The following is a 23629-nucleotide window of genomic DNA, read 5'->3' as shown; positions in this document are numbered from 1 at the left end:
AGTTTAGAACTCGAATGAGAAAAAAAAATGGAACAAAAGTCAAAACAATGAGGAAAAAAAGAAGAGGTAGAAGTAACTCTGAAGTGTGAAGAAGAATAAGTAAAAACAAACCAAGGAAGATCTGAAGAAGAAGAAATACATATTGGTTGGACTTTGGAGTCGCCGGAAAAGTCTGAGTGATCACCGGAGAACTCGAGTCGAGTCGATTGGTTGGAGTCTCATTCACAATCTAAGAGTGCAACTGTGCAAATTTGGAAAGAAAACCCTAAAATTACCTTTTAACTTTCAAAACGGTCGCCTATTGTTAAGAAAATACAAAAGGTGACGCCTTTCTTGCCTTTGTCGCCTCTCGCCTTTGTCGCCATTATTGCCATGGCGTCGCCTTTTGAAGATCGCCTTGCCACAAAGCTAATAGGCGATGAAAGGTCGCCTCGCCTCTCGCCATTGGCGACGAGGCGATCGCCTTTCACAACACTAGGATACCCTATTTGAACGTAACTAGTTAACCTCTATCTAACCTAATAACAAGTATTGCCTCCTCACCCAGCCTCTATCAGCGGACCTTTTCTTTTTCCATACTATAAGAGTCTCCACTTATTAGACTTTAGATACCGCATGTTTGTGTTGTTTTGAAGTGGGTAAACTTGCAATTTTTCGCCCACTGTGGATATGGCTTAAATGATGGTCCCAAATCGGATATTTGTACACTTTGGTTGAGATAAATCTAAGTCCGGAGTGGACTTAACAATAATCGAGGAATTCCTGAGGGTCAATGGCTCTTCTTGACTTAATACCTATTTTTTGTTTGCAGCAAGGCTTGAGCTTTGAACTCATGACTTACGTCTAACCTACACATCATAAGTTGCACTCTTACAATTAGACCAAAAATCTAGGGCAGTAGGGAGGGGGAGGGCATGTTTGAAACCTTGTGCTAGTAGTAATGTTCAATTATGTATTAAGCCTTTCATTTAATAGAGAATGAAGTGTAGACATGCAGTCTCAAAGTTAGAATATTTACTTGTCAGTTGAAGCCAAATTTGAGTACATATACACATATTATGCCAATAAACTAATACTGCAAACTCCAAAAACAAGCTGTTCAGAAAGGAACATTTATAAATGTATGAAAACAGGTTCACATCAAAGGAATGCCAGTTCATTGATCAATAAGTTAATCAACTGTGTATCTGTTCTGTTCAATGACAATTCATCCTAAAAAATGGAATAATCTGATAATGATCAACAGTAGCTCCAAAATCGCCAATAGAGAAAAAAAAATGATGAATTTGCTCTCAATTTTGCAAGACAACAATGTCATCAATTGGAGGCGTTAAGAATGAGAAATTTGGTGGCAATTTAATAAGAGGCTCATTTCCAGCTAGCCTCTGATAGGCAAGTCCAAGAGCGTACCCAAGCGCTCGCCCAACAGGAACTGCTACAGCATTCCCAACTTGGCAATATCTACAGCAAAGTGAACAACACTATGTAAACCAATTTATAAAGGCAGAAGATACAAGGAATATCTTGAGTAGTTTTGACTCGTAAGATCATGTAAATGGCATCAAATCAACATGTGTTAGTAGAAATTAATCACTAGTTTTCTTAAAATGGTGACTACAGTAACATCATTACAACTTTCGAGATGTACATGTACGAGGAAGACAATGGCTTCAACTACTTCAAAGAGATTCAAAACAGATGTGAAGAATACTCCACAATTTAAGGTTAGTGCATTTACTGCAAGGGTATATATGCACCATTGTTAAACAACGAGGGTATATATGCACCCCTTTTTTAACGAGGGGGTATATTTACTCTAAATCGCAAAGTTGAGGGGTATATTTGCCCCTTTCCCTATAATCAAAGATCACAAAGATATTTTCTCCTTTTCCCAATCCTGGTCTTTAAGATCTTTAATTAGTGATCAAAATCAACAAGCTACTAGAACTATTTTCATCAGAAAGCGAGATACCTTTCCTTGAGAGTACCAGTAAACCTATAGAAATCTGGAAAACCTTGCAATCTTGCATACTCTCGTATGGTCAGAACTCGATCTTGCTCTGGGTGTAAGATAGCCTGAAAAACTATCGAAAGCTTAGAAAAGCCTAAAGTTCTTACCGCATAATTGATTGTAAGATCAACACAACAAAGTACCTGGGCACGATGATTAGGAAATGTCACTAATGTTGCTACTGTTTCATCCCACCACAATCTCCCAAATGGCCTAAAATTTTAAAAAAGGAATTAATTGTCTATTGGATATTATCAATTAAAAGGAGAAACAAGAACAGAGTATGATAAGCTTATAATAAAACATGTATAACCAACCTCTTAGACTTTCCTTGCTCAAAGTTGAAGGCACACTCAGGAACCTATATTGCAGAAGAATGATTCCGATTAGCAAGAATGATACATTATTTGTCTAAGTATCATAGGATACAAAACTCATCATTATAAGTCAAGTACTTTTTAACAGAGCAACAGTAACAAATTGCCTACCATGGGCTTTCCATTTGGTAGGACCTTTGGATCTTTAGTATCACGACGAGCCACATTATCCCCTCCGACAATTACACCGGGGAGGTCCCTGAAATTTGCTCCCTACAGTGGAAATATGTTACAAGGGGAAAACATCTGCAAAACTCAATTTTCAGCAATGTTACAGCCGTCAGACCTTTCTATGTGGGACTAGACAAACTCGCAAGTAATCGTCCTCGTTTAGTTGGCAAGGCCGATGATCAGACAAAATAGGTTCTTTTGTTTCCTTAACTCCAGTTGATGAACAACTCATTATCTCTGAAGGAATTAGAAGGAATCATTAAGGATAAGCATTCAGCTCATAGAGTCTAGCATAAACTTAAAATGCACACTTCTCATGTGTTTAAATAGCAAAAATACAAGAAAAAAAGAGGTACAAAATATATGATCTATTTTACATTAGGCAAAATTTACCCCATTTTTTGGTTAGGGTGAGGAGAAAGATAGGAGAAGACGTAAAAGGGATGACAAGGTTATTTCTCTCCTTTGTTAAGTAATAGAGGACAATGCGAAAGCCTTTGATTAATTTTCAATGCCAAGCTAGAAAATTGGCATGGCAAACATGTATAAAATGATAGTCTTTGACGAAAGAGTAATATAAACACACAAACACATAAGAAGAAATTGATTTAGAAGCCAACGCGACCAAATCAAAGTTCTTAGAAAAAAATTAGACACTAAGTAATATGAAGAACTACATCCATTCTAGTTAGCGGCAAGCAAGTTACAGAGTCCCTTATGGTTGAACAATAGATTTCTTGTACAGGATTCTTCTTGCTTCTCAGTTCTCATTTAGTCTCATTAAGTTTTGTTAATTCCCGCACCCAAGGGTATATGGCCTAGTGGTCAACGAAATGGATTGAGAACCATTAGGTTCAAATTTCGGCGGAGGCAAAAACACTAGGTAATTTTTTCTCATCTGTCCAAGCTTCGGTGGATAGAGTTACATGGTACTTGTGCTAGTGGAAGATAGCATACTCATGTAATTAGTCGAGTTGTGCGCAAGCTGGCCCGTACACTAAGGTTATCCCAAAAAAAAAGTTTTGTTAATTCCCGAGAAAAGACTTTGATATATTAAGTGGCAAGGTTTGATTTTTACCAATGCATGCAAATTTGTACTGATCTGGAAATGCAGTAAATTTGTTAAACGAAAATCCTCTCTGTCTTGTTACATTGATAAGAACAGTTTCTCTTTACCAAAGACTAATAACCACTTATCACTCTATGTTTCTCGAACTTTCAGAACAAATCCCAAGATTGGCAAATGCAGCTTTTGATTACAAATTAATACAAACAGATATAACAAGAGAAAAGAGCCGTAGTCCAACAAAAAAAGTCTTTAGAATTAGTGTGCAGAGAGAAAGTACCATGTTTAGATAATCTTATGTATTTCTGAAACTCGGTTTCGGGGGGCATCTCATATGGCATTTCTTCACGAGTTTCATGCCATGTCACCTATAAAAAAGCATATCAATTATTCCGTCCAAAAAAATAATTTTTAATAATTTTTAAATAAACACATAACATATACCAAAATTGAAAAAGGGTCTTTAATAAAAACAACAATCATACAGCTGGCATATCAGATATAGCATCACGAAGAACAAGAGCTTCCTCAAGGTCACGTGGTTGTCCTTCCTCATAAGCAACAGTATTCCGCTGCAAGAAGAAAATTAACTGTAATAAATGCAGACCAGCAGTATAGAAAGCCTATAACTTAGAGAAAATAGAAAGAATGTCACAAGTTCTCAGGTAGTAAAGGCAGTGTAAATGTAAAAGGGTACCTCAAATTCAGGTGAGGGCCAATATTTGACAATCACGTCATGCGAAGGAAGTGGAAATGGGGGCAACCTCTGAACAAAAGAGGGAATGATTGAGATTAATTGGACATCACAAAGATATAATCACCAAGTATGCCCCGCAATATCAGCGTGAATTGAAATTTTTCTACCACATCCATTTTAAGATCTTTAATATTCTTTTAGAGAAGAAATAACGTTCCTCCTATTCAGTAACTCTGATAATAATAGGCAACACACCAATCCTTTTTTAACGTTTAGTGAATATACTCACCTCACTTGGAAGTGCACCCCAAAAGAAAACTCGCAATCGAAATTGGGGGAGACCATAACAACCAGCTGCCATAGTTCCAAGTCTTGCTTGGTATCTCATATGTACCAAACGACTTAAAGCATATCTTCCAAGAGATGCTTTATCAAACCTCAATATGTCAGCAACATTTTCCATCAACACATATTTAGGCCGTAGGAATTCCACAACATCCATAAAGATAATAATTTGACGATTTTTCTCATCAGATAATGGGTCATCAACATTTCTGTGGCGATTATATCCACTGATGCCCTGGCAAGGAGGACCCCCACATATCATATCAACATCACCCTGCAAACATAATTAGTCAGGACCGGAATTAAACAGGGATGATGATTCCAATGTCATTTAGTGATAATCATTGCAAATGCAATGGGGAGAAGTAACTTACAGGTAGAGGCAGAATTTTCAATTGTTGCCCCCTTCGAACAAAATCTTTTATGCTGTCTCCGCAATTTCTGAGACAAAATAATTATTGCAAATGTAATTGAGGATGTGATGAAAATACAATGTTAAGATCTTCTGAATTTTCCCAATCTCAGAAAAACTCCTTCTTTTTCAGTATTCGCAACCATAGCTAGTTGACACTCAAAACATGCTGTTGTCAAAATTCCACAGGTATATTGCATTATGTCAATACCTAGAATTAGTTTCGTAAAATCAGAAATCCTTTAAGTTCTTTAATGTCAAGAATTACACTTCCTGCTTGCTCTAAACAAGATGATTCGCCAGCAAGTGGCCCTCCAAGGAAGGGCTAAAGAAGGTAACGTAATTTCTGGCACTTTTATCCACTGAACCATCTCGTTTCAAAAATTAACTAATTTTTCATGGTTTCCAACATTTTGTGAACATCAGTGTGAAAATCAACTTGTCTGCTTGTTATCTTTCAAAAGCTAATGGTACTTGTAAGATTCTTCGAAAACCAAATATGATAAAGGAGAGTGTTAAGAACCTTGATATTCAGAAAGAGAAATAGTGCTTCTAATTTTAGCTAATAAAATTTTTTGAGCAACCAAAACTGAAAGATACTATTAAAAGACGGAAGGAGCAGCATTTAGCAAATACTTACTCTAAGTTCTCAATTGGCTCCCAAGTATCTTCATTTGGACTATAACCTTTCCATCGCACCTATAAGAGTACCGACAAGAAGAAAGCATCATCCCCAATATCAAAACTAAGATCAAGAATCAAGTTTGTAAAATAAAGCCGTCAAAACATAAACAATACACAAAATCAAGAATTAAACGTCACTTCTCCAACAGTTAAATCTCATAACTTCTGACGAAATCACTTCACCACATTAACATACTTCCACTATGGAAACTTCTAGCGATGGCTTTTGGTTGTTCGGATAAATCAATTTGTTTCATTGATGATACACCAAGGTGGTGCCAAATTTTGTATAAGTGAATGAGTGGCCCAACCACATGTAACAAATAGGTCATCCCAAAGATATTGGTGTCCTCTTTTTACACCAAAAATAAATGAAACGGAAAAGGACTTCTTAATACATCTAATCTCCTTCGCTATGGAGAAGTTTGTTGTTCCTTTCACTCCATATTTGCCAAAAAAAAGCAGATAGTATTATTTTCAACTGCACTCTTCTCCTAGTTAATTCACCTCATGTCCAACAAAAACGAGGAGATAGCCAGATTCCAATGCTGAGCTATGTTGCTCGGACTCTCCAAAAATGCAGTCGTACCCGTGTCGGATTCTCCAAAAATGCACTACTTTTGACGAATCCGATAAGCACCCAGTGACATTTTAAAAAGAGTCTGAGCAACATAGATGCTGAGATGTGTACCTGCAATGCAGAAGAATAGGATCTGCATCTGATCTCCACCCCTTGCACAAGCAACACCAGATTTACTGCAGCTCTCTTTCTCTTCCTCTTCCTCTTCCTCAGTTTGTCTGTCGTTAAGAACTTAAGATAGAAACCTTCACCATGCACCAGGTAAAAAGAAAAACTCTTTTTTGGTACTTTGGTATCAACCATACTCTCCTGCATATCTTCATCCTAGCTAACTTTTCCAATATTTTATGTAAAATTCAAAGCTGTGGCAAAACTGGGGGCAGCTTTCTAACCTTTTTGATCAACCTGCCTCTTCGTTTCAGAGTACAAACTTCAAGATTCTCTTGATAAGTCCATCAGAACGCGTTCCACACTGCTTGGGTCAAACCCCGACTCACATTCCTAGAACTTAAGAGTCCATGTGCCATTTTTTTAAGTCCTCCAAAACAAATTAAAAGTTTACAACCTTGTAGTCCGACAGAATTTGAGTCCACATCAGCTTCTCAACATTTTCGAAATTCCCTATGGCAAATTTACATAAGAAGAGTGAAGTTCTTCTCTTTTTTTTAGAAGGAAAGAAGAGTGAATTTTAGGTGAGATTAGATAGATTGGGCCCATGGTTTTTGATGGATTGTTATATTCTTCTAGCACAATATGTTGTAGATAGCCGAGAGAGTAACTCTTGATGTGTAATTGCTACATCACTTGTCCTTCCAGAAATTGATTCTATATCTGTCCCTAACTTCTAACATGATATTGCCACTTAACTCTTCATATTCCTTAAACATATTTCTCCTAGGTCAAAATCTATAAGATAATGTAATACTTCCGGATCTCCATCCCCAACCTGTTTACCGTACTTGTTTCCGACCACTGTCCTCCACAAATTCTATATTTAACTACCTGCCAAACCTCCAAAGCTACTTTCCTAAGAGTGCTTTATTGACTCTCAGATCTTTCACTTTGAGCATCCACACTTTATTGGGGAGGTGACCACCTCCCAATAAACTAGGATTCTATATTTTTCCTTTAAATTGTATCCTACAAAAAATTTCATTGAAAGCCCTTCCGTTTTTTCACAGAACGTGCATGCACAAGAGATAATTAATAGTTTTTAAATGGTAAAAAGAGTAACTTTTATTTATGTAGACCCAACAAAAAGTTAAGACTGACGCAGTTAGAACCAAAAAGCACAGTAACCATCACAAGTTATATAGTGTGGTAATGAAGTCAATCAAGGCACAAGAGATGTAATAAGGATGCTTGGAAACGTGTTCTTAACCAGTACATCCTTGACCCCTTTTTGTGGCACTAGCTTGCACATGCAAATGTTCTTTCTCTTACAAGTTATGATACTCAGCTTACAAGATGTGAAGGACGAACCATGTCAGATTTACTCTGGTAAGGAGTATAATTTTGAACATAAAAAATTTTGTCCAGACTAAATGTTTGGCTAGAATAAACATTTAGGCAGGATAATGGCTGGAAAAGTGAAACTAGAAAAACAAAAGAAATGAAACTTTAACCGGACAAGGCTGCCTGTAGGGAGTAGCGACTTTAAATTAGTAGAGAGAACAAATGGATTTTGTACCATAATGAAAATCTTAAGTGATGGAAGAGAAGTAGAGAACTAAATTTGTATTACTAGGAACTTAATACATGTTCGTACAAGATAGGTGAGAAAATATTCTGAAAAATACAAATACATGGGTGACATTATGAATAAAAAAATGCAGTGCATTTACTGCACCACTTTTGCCCAGTTTGTTAGGTCAGTAGTGAACGTTGATCCGCAAAACCTAAAGAGTTCAATTTTGTCAAAATGTAACCTTTATTCATCAATTTGGGTTCATTTCTCTTTAAGCAACTCATGGTTTTTAACTCTAGGATTTAATTATTAGTGCATTAAACTAGGACAACCAACATAATATGAAAGAAAAGCTTATACCTTAAAATGAAGTCCAGATTTTCCTTCGTTGTTGGGATCCCCGTAACATATGTCAACTAATCTTAATACCTCATATTCTCCAGAAGATGCATTGGAACCAGCCTGGGAATCATCATTGTTTTCACCTTCATCTCTATCGTCTAGCTCACCATTTGAGCTAGTTTTGATATCACTACAGCCGTACGACTCAATTAGCTTCTCCCATCTTTTCAGTAGCTCCAGAAAATCCTCAACACCTTCATTCCTAACCTAAGAAAAATGTTAACTATGATTGAATATTACACACCGATAGAATATATCATGCCTTCCACAAAAATAAAAGCTTACATGTGTCTGAGGATGATTCAGTTTCAGGCTATCACAGGCAGATCTATTAAAATCAACTGCCCATTTCTAGAAGAAGAAGAAACAAATGAAATTTTAGACGCATAACTTAAAAAGATAACTAGACATGAATAGGATTTTTATAAAATTACCGTCACAAGATTAAGACCAGAGAGTTTGGTACCAAGGCACAATCCCATTGACATGCCGCCACAACCAGCGTATAGATCCAATAATGACAACTCCACTTTCATAGGTTCACAACTTGGTGATACCTCCAGAGGATATGTCGTGATAGGCTTATATGACGCATCAACTAGCGAAGGGGAAACGGAACTTTTGACTGAATAGGCCAAAAAAGATAAAGTGAAGTATTAACAAATATTGGTACAGAAAATGTAGAATCAGATTAGGTACCATTACAAGCTTCATGTAACAAACTGCTACAAGAAGTCCATTAATGATAACAACATGGTACCCATATGAACGGCAATGAAAACTACAAAATTTGGACTTGTTTTAGTGGAAAATATAGATTACCAGCCATAGATACATGTGGAAAATAGGATGTTTGAAATTTCTTATGTCACCTACAAGTAAGCTACAAAAGGTAACTATTTTTCTTGAAATTGGTAACATGATAAGCCACAAAAGACAACTTCATGTTCAAGATACAACTCAAATATCATAAGAAAGAAAAACTTGACAATCATGGACACTTTGAAATGCTCCTTTTGCACAAGAGTAGCAACTTGCAATGACAGTAACTCCTTAAATTGTAGAGAGTCTGCCCAATTTAACTAGCCACCACATGGCATCAACTAATGCCATCCATTCTCTGGATCAACTATAGCAGATATTTTTATGTCGTCTCTAAATAAGCCCAAATACACACAACGTCTCAATCTGACTTGTTCTGACTGAATATGTTCTTTGTAAATCTAAGATACGATTCTCTCTTTCTCATAGAACTTGTTCTTACTCATTATGTCAGAAACAAATGGCATTTATGCAGCTCACGTCTCATCCTTAACCAATAAATTAAAGTATAAATAGATCCATGTCAATAGAAATTTTCTTATGAAAGCGTAAGTTTAAAAGCAAAATAATGGATAGAACGGTCATGTTCCTGAACAACTGGAAATAGAAGTCTTGAGCATTGTATGCTGCCTATTTTAATAAGAGTTACTACAGAAGTATATGTCATCAGGTGTTTTCTCCAGAAACTACGTTGTTTGAACACACAGGGCCGTTACAAGATTATCTGTAACAATATAACTTACCATTGTGCAACGTACGGAATGTGGAATAATCAACACAGTATTCCATGTCGTAATAAAAGTGAGCAGGTGGAACATCCTTTTTATTTAAATCACGCTGCAGAGGTAACAAAATTGCAGAAGAAACAGTAAGAGCACAGTAAATCAATATAGTGAACAATGGAACAAACAAGAGTAATCACAAGCAATTTTAACAACATTTGAAAAGAATATCAAGATGGAGCATACCCTGGTTGGTAATTCTACCACATTGACTTTGGAAACTATGCAGTCTAGCAAATTATCATTCTCTAAAGTAGAATAAAATATGCGCTTTGGGTCATGGAAAGAAGCAGCACCTTTCAACACCTGCAAATATATTGTAGACAGAATATCCAAATGAATAAATTAGAAAAAGGGGCTTCAAAGTACACAATACAAAGTGAAAAAAAAAACACTCTAGCAATAGTACAAACCGTATCTTCAGCTCTGAAGAACCATTGTACCCTAAAATAATCTTCCCCCTCTGTTGTCTTGAAAAACTCCAAGATCCTGCCGATATGTTTTTTCTTGCCTTCACCCTAAAGGAAGTGCTCAACATTTTTCAAGACATAGCCAGATGAGTGATTCATAAAGGTCACATAGCTGGCAACGAAATTTCATGTTTTGCATCAGTTATGAAAATAATTTTTTTCTTAGACGAAAACTTTAAAACCTGACCCTAATTGCCCTGTGAGACGTATTGGAGATAGATCCACATTGAAGAAACGATTTGAGTTCATACATCAGGTTGTTTGATCAAATTTAACATCACGGAGCATAATAATACCAAGTTATATCTGCTCATATCCAACTTCTCATTCTAACTATGTTGCATGAATCCTTTTGTATTATAAAAAGAGAGGATCGGATAAGTTGAATTAGTCAGCGACAAAATCACATTATGAGCAGCAGCAAGAACTTCCAGAGTATGAACTTCAAATGAGGAAACACTCGAAAATAGTATAGATCCCAAGTCATGTATGTTTTGCTTATGCACCTAAGTTTACTGTTGTGCATTTTCACTGACTATTACATTAAAATACACAAAAAGATCAGTAGCACTTTCCATTTAGCTCTTCCCTACAAATTTCAGTAGCTACAAGACTGAAACTTGTGTACAATCCAATGTGATGCCTATTTGGTACAAATTGCTGAAGATAAGCATGTTCCATAGACCATTGGCAAAAATAGTGGTTATGATTCAATAAAAAAACCTAACCTAAATCAAATAAAGAATTCCCTGAGTAAGAATCCTCAGATCATCACCTATTCCCTAAATAAATAGAATGACTAAAAATTCAAAGAAAGGTTTTGCTTTTGGTCAAAATATAAATTGGGGTTGAAAGAAAAGAATCTTTCGTATTTTCTCGAAAAAGTGATTCTATTGATGGCATTTGGTATGAGATCGATGATCTCGATGAGATTGATATTCCAATCTTTCTTCTTAGAACGTATTGATTTGACCCCATAAGCGGGACCAAGCATGTTGCCGCCAGAAGCAAAACCCCGTATAGAATATCCTAATATTCTAGAGCTACTAGAAAGGGGAATTCAATTCAGATGGAGGATACCTATCCAGTTTTCGCAACTCAAGCATAGATGATAGAATCATTAAAGATTTGACCTTTTCGAACTCTATCTCTAACTCACTAGAGGCACGGAAAACAAAGAGAAAATGTGTACGAACGAGAGTTGTTAAAAATAGCAAATTGAAAGATCAATCGCCCAAAATAAGCATGAGCGGCTACGACATTCTAAGTTTCTTCCTCTTGCCCGAATCGGTAACCTTCATTAGCAGATTCATTTATGTGATTTCCCTGATCAAACTAGAAGTTACCAAGGAATCATGCATAGCACTAAATAGGGGGGCGCCTTTTACACCAGCTAGGCCTAAGATGTGAAATGGGTGCATAAGGACGTTGTTCTCAGTCTGGAATACAATCATGAAATTGAAAGTACGAGCTTTACGTTTAAAACTTCAACACAGTCATTCCTTAGTAGCTAGTTGCTACAACTTCTATTTAGCTCGTTCCGTGCTTACTCACTTCACTCGCTCTCGTTTAGTAGCGGTTCTCAGCACACTAAAATCTAGTGGATGGGGTTCCATATTCATGTAAGAACATGTTTAAACCATGCTATGAAACCAAGATACTAATAAAAATAGGGTTACAAATAAAATAATAAATGAGAAAAGGCTTCCAACATCTATAAATAGAAGTCATTTTCTCTATTTGGCAAAGCAAAGGGAGATATGGATCCAACTACTACTGAAAGACTTACTCAAATAATTCTAAATACTAAAAATGCAATGCGCGAACGACAACAAACTCTGCATGCCTTTTTGGAACACGTGCCTACTATTTTTCCAGAGCTGGTGGAACAACGCATTCAATAACTCTTAAACCAAATTAAAACTTTGGAAGAAGAGGGGAGTACCCTTTCCCAAGAATGGGAAGATATTATTGTCAGGATGGCCTCCCGCATCAGCGGTGGAAACAACTAAAAGTCAGTCGACTCTTTGGAGTTTAAGAAGGTTTAAATAAGTGTTTGCAGACGCTTTGTAATGTGTTTTTATTTTTTGGTATTCTTTTTCTTTGTTTAGTGGAGATCTACTCTAATGCCTACGAGAGATAGGCTCTTATCTATGCTAACTATCTTTGCTTGACTTTATTTATTATGTTTGCATGTATGGCAAAAATCCTAGTTGAAAATGTTGACTACTTATGCTAGTATAATAATAAAGACTTATTCGTATAAATATGTTGAAAATGTAGTTCTTTACTTTTTTTCTTTCTATAGTGGAGATAGTCAAACGTAAGGACAGACATACTCCACCTTTGCTTCCTTATCCTTGCTAACTAGAAATGAACCTTCATGAGTTGAGTAAAAACACCTAGCTCATCTTACTCCCCCATGCAAAATAGAAGTTCGTCCAACCGTTTTCTAGCTTCGACCAACCAAAAGGATTTCTTATTTAAATATAAAGGAAGAAAGTTTCTAGATTGATCCTGCACACTCCAACCATTCAAGTCTATAGCCATCGAGATCTTTTTCCCACGTTGACTTACTTTGGATCTGCAACTTTTAGATATTCATATAGGCATAGGTAAAGGTATGGTCAAAGGCAATCGCAGTGATTCTTTCACCCTAGAGTAGATTCACTCATAGTAGATACAAAGGCTGGAGCAAACAGCTAAGTAAAAGCAAGAGAGAGTCGCTATAACGCACGAATGAGGAGAGAGCTTCCAATATGAGAGAAAGACTTCAGAAATCCCTTCCATTACCAATAGTGAGATAGCTAGCATACCCTAAACCCACATTATAGTCATATACTTTCTGTTCTAGTCCTGCCTTCTTCCCGAATGGGTAGATACTTTCTCTGGGACAGAGGTGGCACCAATGCCTACGTGCAAACATAATAAATAAAACCAAACAAAGATAGAGGTTTTGGGTATGCTAGCTTAGTAATTATATTAGCATAAGTAGTCAACATTTTCAACTAGGATTTTTGTCATATATGCAAACATAATAAATAAAACCAACAAAAATAGTTACCATAGATAGGAGTCTATCTCCAGTAGACATCAGAGTAGATCTCCACTAAACAAAGAAAAAGAACACAAAAAAATAAAAACACATTAGAAAGTGACTACAAACACTTATGTAAACCTTCTTAAACTCTAAAGAGTCGACTCACTCTTAGTTGTTTCTGCCACCGGTACGCGGGGGCACCCTGACAATAATATCTTCCCGTTATCGGGAAGGGTTCCTCCCCTCTTCTTCAAAGTTTTAATTTGGTTTAAGAGCTATTGAATGTGTTGTTCCACCAGCTTCGGAAGAACAGCAAGCACGTGTTCCAAAAAGACATGTAGAGTTTGTTGTCATTCGTGCTTTGCATTTTCAATATTTAGAATTACTAGATTAATTTAAGAAAGTCTTCCAGTGGTAGTTGGATCCATATCTCCCTTTTTTGCCAAATAGAGATAGCGGCTTCTATTTATAGACATTGGAAGCCCTTTCTCTTTCTTATTATATTACTTGAAACCCTATTTTTATTAGGTTGTCTTGGTTCTATAACATGGTTTAAACCTGGCTTTTCATGAATATCGAACTCCATCCACTAGATTTTAGGGCGTTGAATAATTGTCTTTTCCTCGTACACATTTGAGTACTCGAGGCTCCCTTCTTTCGGTGGGAATCGGCATGTGGCTTAGTCCCGAATCACTCCTTAAGGAATAGCACACAATAATATAGCGCACATCTTATTATAAGACAAGCCCCCCGCATCCTTTCTTACCAGTACAAAACCATATGATCAGTCCTCATTTACGTACCCCACTGGCACAAGCCTAATGCCCTGCCTACTCATCTTCAATTGGCTTATTTGTACCCAGCTACATGATGAAAGTTCCCTCGGCCAATCAGCACTTGACAACTCAAAGTTGACAGGTACAACCCGCATGCTCGCCTACTCGTCTTTTATCGGCGTATTTGTACCCAACTACAATCTCTACCCTTATAAAAGAAAAAAGGGTCCCTTGGCCAATCCTCAATCGATAGCAGACCAATCCTCGCATGAATTGCTAAGGATCCAATAAGTCAAACATTGATTCCTTCATATGTGTCAATTGGGAAAATATGTCCATAGTGACTAGGATGGATATCTCATATCTGAAAACTAGCAGTGCGACCTATCAGTCCTCCAGGGTCCAAATAACTTAATTTTCTCCATGAACTATTTGGGTCAATGGATTTATACGATCCAAAAATTGAGATAATGGGTGTAAACCGAAAAAGGATTGATATGTAGTTGTTGATGGGGAACCACACAAGTGGAGCATGTGGTTTAATTCAATGCAAAGCAAAGAACCTTACTAGGGCTTAACATGCAGTGAATCCTCTTGAAAGAGAGGGGTGCCTTCGAGAACGCGATTTATTCTAGGGATAGCAGGTTGATCTTCCTCAAGAGCTTGAATCTACAGGAAGGTTTGGCACCTCGATGTTGGCTCTTCACCACCTGGGTTGTAGTATGTTCCAAGGGTTAAAAGACAATAATAGAAAAATTTGAGTCTTAATTTTAATTTTAATTTTGATTTAGTTTTCTAGATTTTGTGTTTCAAATCTTAGTCAAAATATATGCAATAGAATCTTAGTTGAATTCGGCTTAATCCTTTTAGTAAAAGATTGGGCCGAGTTTAATTACAATTCAATTAAGAGAACGACAGATAATTAAGTTATTTCTCCTTATCCTTCTTAATTTCCTACTAATTTATCTGCTAATGTCTATTGTTTTTACTTATCCAAAACATCCACAAGTACAAAAATTAAATGCAATCTCTTTCTATACCTCAGAAGTAGCAACTAGTTTCGGGCTATATTTGCAAGCCTTTTGAATAATCTCATTACCTTCTCAAGCAAGATCGTTGCCATCCGACTATATCGAAATTCAATGTATGAATAAAGGGGTTTTTACATCTTAGAGAAAAAAGTGAGAAGGATTTGTTGTCGTTTAGAAGCACAGCATGATGTATATCCGCTCATAGTACAAAGACGTGCAAGACTTTTGCCACAAAGAGTCCTCTAGGCTAGAAGGCGACAATCTAGCTTCTATTGAAATAAAACGAAGGAACTTCCGAAGGGAAGGTTCAGACTTGACGCTAAGGCAGCGAGTGAGCTGAGGAGAGATTAAGTGAAATCAGCAACTTGCCTTTTTGGAATAGGAATGCCCGATGTTCTTGCACTGGGCTGTCAAGAACGGGAGGAAGTAGGATGTGCAGTTAGTCAGATCTAGTATGGATCATACATGGACGGTAGTAACTTATATATTTCATGTTGTGTTGTTTCTTAACTTTTCTATAATTCATATTATTCAAGCTTAAAGAATATTTCAAGTTAACCACTTGTGAGCCTTTCTTTCAGGTATTACCAATAGAGGTGGGACATTCCAAATTGCTCTTTACATCCATTGACTGAATAGGAACTCAAACACTATGATTTTGAGGTCATCTCTGACAGCCTCCATTTGTGCTCCTTCTTGGCATTAGCATTCTTGTTGTTGTTCCATTGCATGTTAAAGATTAGTCATGTCAGCAACCCAGCACTCCAAAGCATCTACTATAAACTGTTTAAAGTAATTTTTTGTAATAAAGACATTGATTATCCTTCCAAATACTTGTACAGTTTGTTCATGTGATTTGTATTTTTTTTGAGAACAGGTAATATCAAGTTCGTGTCAAATAGTTCATGAACAAATTGTTAAAATTAACAAGATTCTAGATAGTCTTAATGTAGCAACTTGGTAGGTAAAAGCTTGGTAAACTTGGTAGGTGAAAGTTTGGTAAACTTTGATATCTTGACAAAATATGATGTCATGGATGACATCAAGAGCAAGAATTTATTCCTATAAATAGGTAGCTCTTGATTCATTTGAAACACACCTCAAAAACATTTCTCTCTTGTCTTCTCATATTCTAAGGCATTTGCAAAATACATTAGAAGAGTAGAGAATTGATAGAGAAATTCTCTTAGTTGTATTTGGGATCTCTCCCCTTTATTTGTTAATATATAGGCAGTTGTTCTCTGGTGGACGTAGGATCATTTTAATCCGAACCATGTTAAATATTGTTGTTCTTCCTTGTTCATTATATTTTCACGTTTCCGCTAGTTGTTACAAAGAAACCTTCAATGTTGTCGCAGACCTAAATACAACTACTACTACGTCTCAGTCCTAAACACGTTAGGTTCAGCAATATGAATCCTCAACAACCATGCTCTCAATTTAAATTCATCTTATGCCAACATTTACGGGGAAAAATGAAATGTACTAGAAGTTCTTTATATTTCCTACTTGTATAAGAATCTCTAAAAGGGCTTAAAGATCCTAGAAAGCATGACTAAAATAAATTCCTAACTAATTAGTATTGCCTGTATAAATCTTTTCCCTTTCAACACCTTCACTTATTATGGTTACACTTCTATGAAACAGTGCATCTGGAGGTCGACGCAGAACATGATCAAACCATCTCAAGCGACCTTCTCTAACTTTATTCGCAATGTTGCTACTTGCACCTTCTGGCGAATATGGTCATTTTTAATACTGTCTAATCTTGTATGACCATATTTGCATCTCCTGAGACTCATCTTTTGGAATTGATGTACTTTAGCAGCCGAACATTCATTCTCATATAATATTGGGCTTATAACTATTCTATAGAAATTACCTTTTCACGTTGGTAGGCATCCTATTATATAATACCTGGTAGCACTTCTCTATTTCGAGCATCCTATTTTGATTCTCTCTGTAATATTTTGAGCAGCCTAGATTACCACATATATTCAGTCTTATTCTGCTTATCCGAAAACCTTGCTCTCAAGAGAGTTTCTCCATTGTTCAAGCTTTTGGTTGACAGCATAGTTAATTTCGTCAATTAGCATAATATTGTCAGCAAATGCATAAACCATGGGACCTCATCTCGTATTTGTGTAGGTTAGCTCATCCATAACAAGGGTAAATAAGTATGGGCTCAATGTTGATCCCTAGTCTAAAACCACAATTATGAGAAACTCTGTTGTGTCACTTACTAACAATGATGGCTCCTTCGTCTTTTATGATATTTATAATAATTTAACATGAATTCCCTTTTTCTTCAACACCCACCAAAAGATTTTTCTTGGTACTGTATCACATGCTTTCTCTAGGTCAATAAACACCATGTGTCAATCTTTCTTCCTCTCACGATAAAATTCCATTGATCTTCTTAGTATAATCTGTTACAAAATCTACTGGCCATAAATCAAAACTGATACTTAGTCATCCTAGCAGTGTCCCTACGCTTACATTTAATCACTCCTTCACATAGTTTCATCATATGACATAAGTTTAATACAAACTTAGCAAGTTTAATACCACAATTGCTCATAGACCTAAAGAAGAAACAAAATTCTCCTTTAATGAGTTTTACCTTTAGATAACTTTTAGATGAGATAGTCACACAATTGAACATAATTTTCAAGTAGACAGAAGTTCTCAGTACAAATCTCACTATCACTCATCGACAATATTTTCAAATGCTTAGCCACAAAACGAGAATAGTCTCATACATGATAAATAAATAGAAGTATTCCTTCTCTAACAGTTTTTAGATTTTAGATGATCCCACAATTTCAATTTCAACCGATGTCATGTTAGCCACCTTGATCTAAAATATAAGTTTTGATAAAAAGCATAAACCAAAATATAATTGTTGAGACTAATTTCTTATAAACGGAAGAAGAAGCTATATAGAGAGAGTTAATAACTTACCTTTACATATGCACAATCTCCAATATTGAAAATGAAACCAGCAACCTTAGCTTGAGCATAATGGCATTCCACATTTAATATGATTTCATCTTCTTCACCAGAACTACAATAATAAGTAAGCATAAACTTAAGGAGTGAAGACGTGCTACAAATTTATAAAAAGGTTAGAAAAGGGAAACATTTTTACCACCGAAAACGACAAGTTCAGATGGTATCACTCACTTTAATTTCCAGCCTTGACGCTGCGTTTTCCGATTCTGCAATTGCCAATATACATTTATATTCAGAATGAGTAAAGTTTTTTTTACACGTATTAAGAATGAGTAAACTTTAATGACATGTATGCCAGACACAGAACTAAATGTTGCTCAAATATTTAACATAATGCAGCATCACCACTAAGAACACAATGTAATCAATAAAAATGGCCAACAAATAATAGTTAGCTTATAGGAGCTGATGGAAGGTTCCGGTGATTATTCAGATTTTTTGGCTTATGACATCCTAAAGCCACCTATTTTTCCGCTCTGTATAATCTTATACATTGCAGTAAAATTTCTATGCACGCATTCCAATAAAGAGCCGGGAAGGAAGGTTAAAAAGGGCAGCCCGGTGCACTTAAGCTCCCGCTATGCGCAGGGTCCGGGGAAGGGCCCGACCACAAGGGTCTATTGTACGCAGCCTTACCTTGCATTTCTGCCAGAGGCTGTTTCCAAGGCTTGAACCCGTGACCTCCGGGAAGGAAGGTTAGATATTCAAAATAGTCCAGCTAAGCACTGAGCACAATATAATCAATTAAATGACCAATAAAAGTAATTAGTTTATATGAGCTGATAGAAGGTTCAAGTTATTATTCACTTCTTTGGCTTATGAAATCCCAAAGCCAACTACTTAATTCATATATAATTTTATACTTTTCAGCGAAAATTCTATGCATATCTTCCTAAAAAGAGCCAGGATAGATATCTAGAGTGTTATGTATACAAATAAAAGGATATCTACCTGTAACGATCCGACATTTCTTTTTTGAGAAGAAGAGTTACTTCATTAATTATAGCTTATGAATTTTAATGGGTTTCATATCGAATCGGATATACGGAATATATTCTCATAGTATGTACGTATATTTAATTATTCTTGAAAATATTATTTATATCATATAATGTATAAGTTAGTGAAGTACTTAAGTGGTTAGTTCGCCTAATTTAAGTGGTTGTTGATAATGACATCCTAGAACTCAAAAACAATGTAGAGTCCAAATGGAGCAGTGTGAGCTTAAAGAGAATCAACACATCTGTAACGATGGTCACATCCATTTTCCAGCCATGTAACTGCTTTATTGGTTTTTTTGAATATGTTTTTTTGTAGTAAGAAATGATATGGATTTAATGATTCAATGATGGTGGTAATGATTAGGGAACGAACATATGATCGAAGCAGTGATGATGGAAATCATGAGCTTATTAGTCTTTTTAAGAGTTTAGTAGCTATTAGAAGCCACTGTTTCAATTTTTATTCACATACTATTAGGATGTTTTACTTTTGAACAAGAATGTTAATATATTGGTATATAAAAAATTGATTATTTAGATGGTTTGTGATAATAAGTTATGCTTTCACCTTTAGATTTATGATTTGGAGATGTAAGAATATTGAAATTTAGCCCTAAGTTTGACATTTAGCAAAATTGAGATTTGCCCCATCATTTGACATCAAGATTGAAACTTGATTATAGATTTAGACTCCATCGCTTATGGATAGCGCATCCATGTAATCAATTTCAGATTTCAGACTGTTGATCCGAGGGGCCAATTTGAGTTGACCAAGAGTTGACATTGACCCTGAGGTGTCATAAATTAGGGGATTAGTTTCCCTAGACTAGTTTGAACCTGTTATTTATTTTGGATAGATTGAGGCTATTGGAGGTCGTTTGAAGAGAAGTTGGCATTTCAAGAGAGGTTTATGCATCGATTATAAGGCAAGTAAAGGCTTAAACTCTTAAGAGTACTTTTTTTTCATAAAAGGATATGGTTTGTGTTGTATATATGCATTTAAACCATTTAGTTTGTGTGAGAGGGCAAGCATGATCTAAATTGGATAAATTTTCAAGTGTCTAAAGCAATTAGCGTTTGAGTCCTTTAGCGCAATTTCGCTTATGCTTTAGACATAAAGTCTTGACTTGGTATCGATTGGACATTTATTCCACTTTATCACTCCGTCAGGCCCCATTAGTTTGGTTGGAGGTAGATGCTAGAGTTATAAGTGACCCGGGAAGGATTGTAGGTAAATAATCCCCACTCCAGAAGACGGGGTAAGATATGGACAAATACGTACAGGGGCGGAGTTATAGTTCAGTTTAGGGGTTCGTTAGAACGCAGTAACTTTGGACCAAAACCTTGTATTTTTGTTTAAAATCCACTCAATTTGCATAAATAATTAATTCAGACCCCCCAATAAACTCAAAATCCTAGCTCCGAGGATAATACTGGTGCAAGTCTTCCAAACAAACCTAAGTTTGATTTTCACTCTTCCCAGTCTCCTCTTCTTCCCTCCCCTCCTCTTCCTGTTCCGTTCCTCTCCTCAATTGGATGCTCAATAGTTTTGCTTATAGATGTAACAGCCAGAAACATCACTCAATTGAGCCATCCAGGACAGACATATCCGATATCCGCGCTGGTTGGCTGCTTGCTCAAAGGATTAGCTGAAGTTGCACCCAAGCTTTCCAAGATAACTTTTTTTTTAGATTGGGGGCGGGGGAGGGAGAAATGGTGGAGGGGATTACGAGGTGGGGAATCTAACTCTACCCAAACAACAACTGAGCTACTAAGATTTCTTTCCGTTTTCCCAAATGAAATATAATAAGACAATATGTATCAAATTACCAACCTTCAACTCGTACCGCCATCGCCATTTCTCTTGAGCTTCCTCTGTATCAATTGGCTCCCCAATAAAACATGCATTACTCTTCTGTTTCCTTTCACTTTTCTCTGATGAATCTGATGAATTCTTCCTTTTCATTTCTGACCCTTTACTAACACTCTCATAATTAACAATCCCTTGTATTTTTCTTGATCTTAAACTCTTTTCTCCCACCGAATTACTCCCAGCCGCCGACATTTTCTCCGATGTTCCCGGCGATGTAGGAAAAAATAAATCTTTCCTCCGATATCCTCGGGAATCTTGCCTTACATTTACTGAATAACTTCCCCTGGTAGCTCGTTTGCTGTTCTTACCCTCCGGCATAAGCAAAGCCAGCAATTCCCTCTTCGTACCCGTTCTTCCACCGGCGGCGCGTGTATCCCACACGCTCTCCTCCGGCAATGCGGTACACGCGCTATCCTCCGGCAATGCCAATTGTTCTAATTTAGCTCCATTAGAATCGGAATCGAACCTCGGAGATTTTTTTCGAGTTTTTTCATCCATTTTTGAACCAATCAATTCATTCTTCCGTTTCCTCGATAATTCCACTTGATCTATACCCTTTGATTTCCTCGAAATTACATTTTTCCCCTTACCCTCAACCTCTTCCTCCGTCGTCGTCGTCGTCTTAGCTGACAGTGACGACAATCTCGGCGACCTCCTCGTACCTTCCGCCGGATTTTTTTTTCCGGCCAATGCAGGAGAAGGAAGAAGAAAAAGTTCATTTTCAGGAGAAATGCACTTCCGATTTTTTTTCTTCATGAATTCTGTAGCAGTAATAGCACTAGTACTGAACTTGTTGGTAGTGAATCTAGAAGATCTCCTTTTTAATGGGTAACAGACTATCAATGGAACTGGCTCTTCGTTTTGAGGGAAAGACAGAGCTAATGCATCTGGATTTGATGATGGAGATGAAATGGGTTTGGTTTTTTGAGGTGACGGAGTTAAATTTGTAGAGAATCTTGAAGAATTGTTGAACTCTGTTGCCATATTTATTTGGAAATTGCCAAGAAAAGGACTTGTTTTACAGAAGAAAACAGAGGAGAGGATTGGTCAAAATGGAGGTAATAATCTAAATATGGAATTTTAGTTAATAAAAGGGTATAATGGTAAATATGTCAGATTTTTAGGGTAATAATAGATATTTCATTTGGTATCTTCGTAGTTAGATTTCGATATATGGTATTTGTACTTTGTAGATAAAACCTGAAAATAGATATCAAATATAGAAGTTTCAAAATTTCATTAGATACGATAAATTTTTACTTATTTGATTCGATTTTCGGTGATTTATGCTCAGGCCTAATTAGGAGTAATGCAAATTTGCAACTTTTTATGGCATAAATATTTGTATCACTCAAATTGCGCTATGTTAAATGTGTTGGACATTGGTTAATGATTTTGATCTAGTCATATTTGCGTAGAGCCTAATGGTTTAGTTTAGTGTTATGGCAATGAGGGCTTAATGCACATATGTGTTGATCGACTTGGTTTAAGACTTTAAAAGTTGTTATATATGTTTGGATTAACTTTAAGACATAATATATTAACGTAATATTTAATTTGATTCAACTGATACTTATGTTCTTCAATTATAAGTGCGTATAATTAGATACATAAATTTATATAAAATTGAACAAATAATTACACGTGGCGTCCTACATGCTAATGTGAGTGAGATATACTCGAACAGATTTATATATATCCAATAGAATGCATATATTTATTTATTCAATTTTATATAAATCAATTATCTACTTATGGACATCCGTGCACATCCAAAATTGGATGATATAAATGTGAGCAAAACATAATTACTTTTAACTTAATGTAAAACAATTTTAACCCTCCAAAAAAGAAAAAAAAAATTTTAAAAAACATAATAAAAAATAAAAAAACAAGACGCTCTCCCTAGAAAAGCGTGCAAGTGGAAAAGTGGAAAAAGGCAGTTAGTGTCAGCAAAAAATCTCACGTGTAATGTAAATATTTGTTGTGACTTGTGAGAAAATTTACTTCAAAATTCAATTTTTAGTCTGTATTCTGACTGAAACTGAATTATCAAATCTAGTCTACTTTTGCTTTCAAAAAATTTCGAAAATCAAATTATGGCTCCATTTTTTTATTTTCTTTATTTTTTTTAAAAAAGAAAGTGGGGCCAAAAAGATAGTTCCTCTGTTCACTTTCATGGGAGATGAAATTATGATATGAAATTATATTAAATAAATTTGAAATTTTGTTTAAACATGTAAATTAAATTTTTAAGTTGTATTTTTTGCTCATAAACATAAAAAAAATTATAAATTGTAAAAATTATCAAAATTATGTATTTCCTTTATGCAATCTTACCAACTAATAAGTAAAAGTTCATACAAAAACATAATACAATATCACAA

At 35.9% G+C, this 23629-nt stretch overlaps 1 protein-coding gene across 1 annotated transcript; it reads right to left on the bottom strand.

Moving 5' to 3' along the window:
• Positions 1-1096: 1096 nt before the first annotated feature.
• LOC129888801 (DNA (cytosine-5)-methyltransferase CMT2-like) lies at positions 1097-22332 on the bottom strand. Its single transcript, XM_055963814.1, has 21 exons — positions 21204-22332; positions 18540-18574; positions 18318-18420; positions 10450-10554; positions 10223-10342; positions 9998-10091; positions 8867-9057; positions 8718-8783; positions 8391-8639; positions 5720-5778; positions 5042-5108; positions 4612-4941; positions 4323-4391; positions 4111-4197; positions 3906-3993; positions 2675-2796; positions 2500-2601; positions 2329-2372; positions 2155-2224; positions 1973-2076; positions 1097-1461 (listed from the first exon to the last, which is right to left on the bottom strand). The coding sequence occupies exons 1-21, from the start codon at positions 22224-22226 to the stop codon at positions 1293-1295; spliced, it is 3297 nt and encodes a 1098-aa protein (XP_055819789.1). The 5' UTR covers positions 22227-22332; the 3' UTR covers positions 1097-1292.
• Between the last annotated feature and the right edge of the window lie 1297 nt (positions 22333-23629).

This window comes from Solanum dulcamara, chromosome 5 (assembly GCF_947179165.1).
Source record: "Solanum dulcamara chromosome 5, daSolDulc1.2, whole genome shotgun sequence".
Taxonomy (NCBI): Eukaryota; Viridiplantae; Streptophyta; class Magnoliopsida; order Solanales; family Solanaceae; genus Solanum; species Solanum dulcamara.
This window is presented reverse-complemented; position numbering and strand designations above follow the sequence as displayed.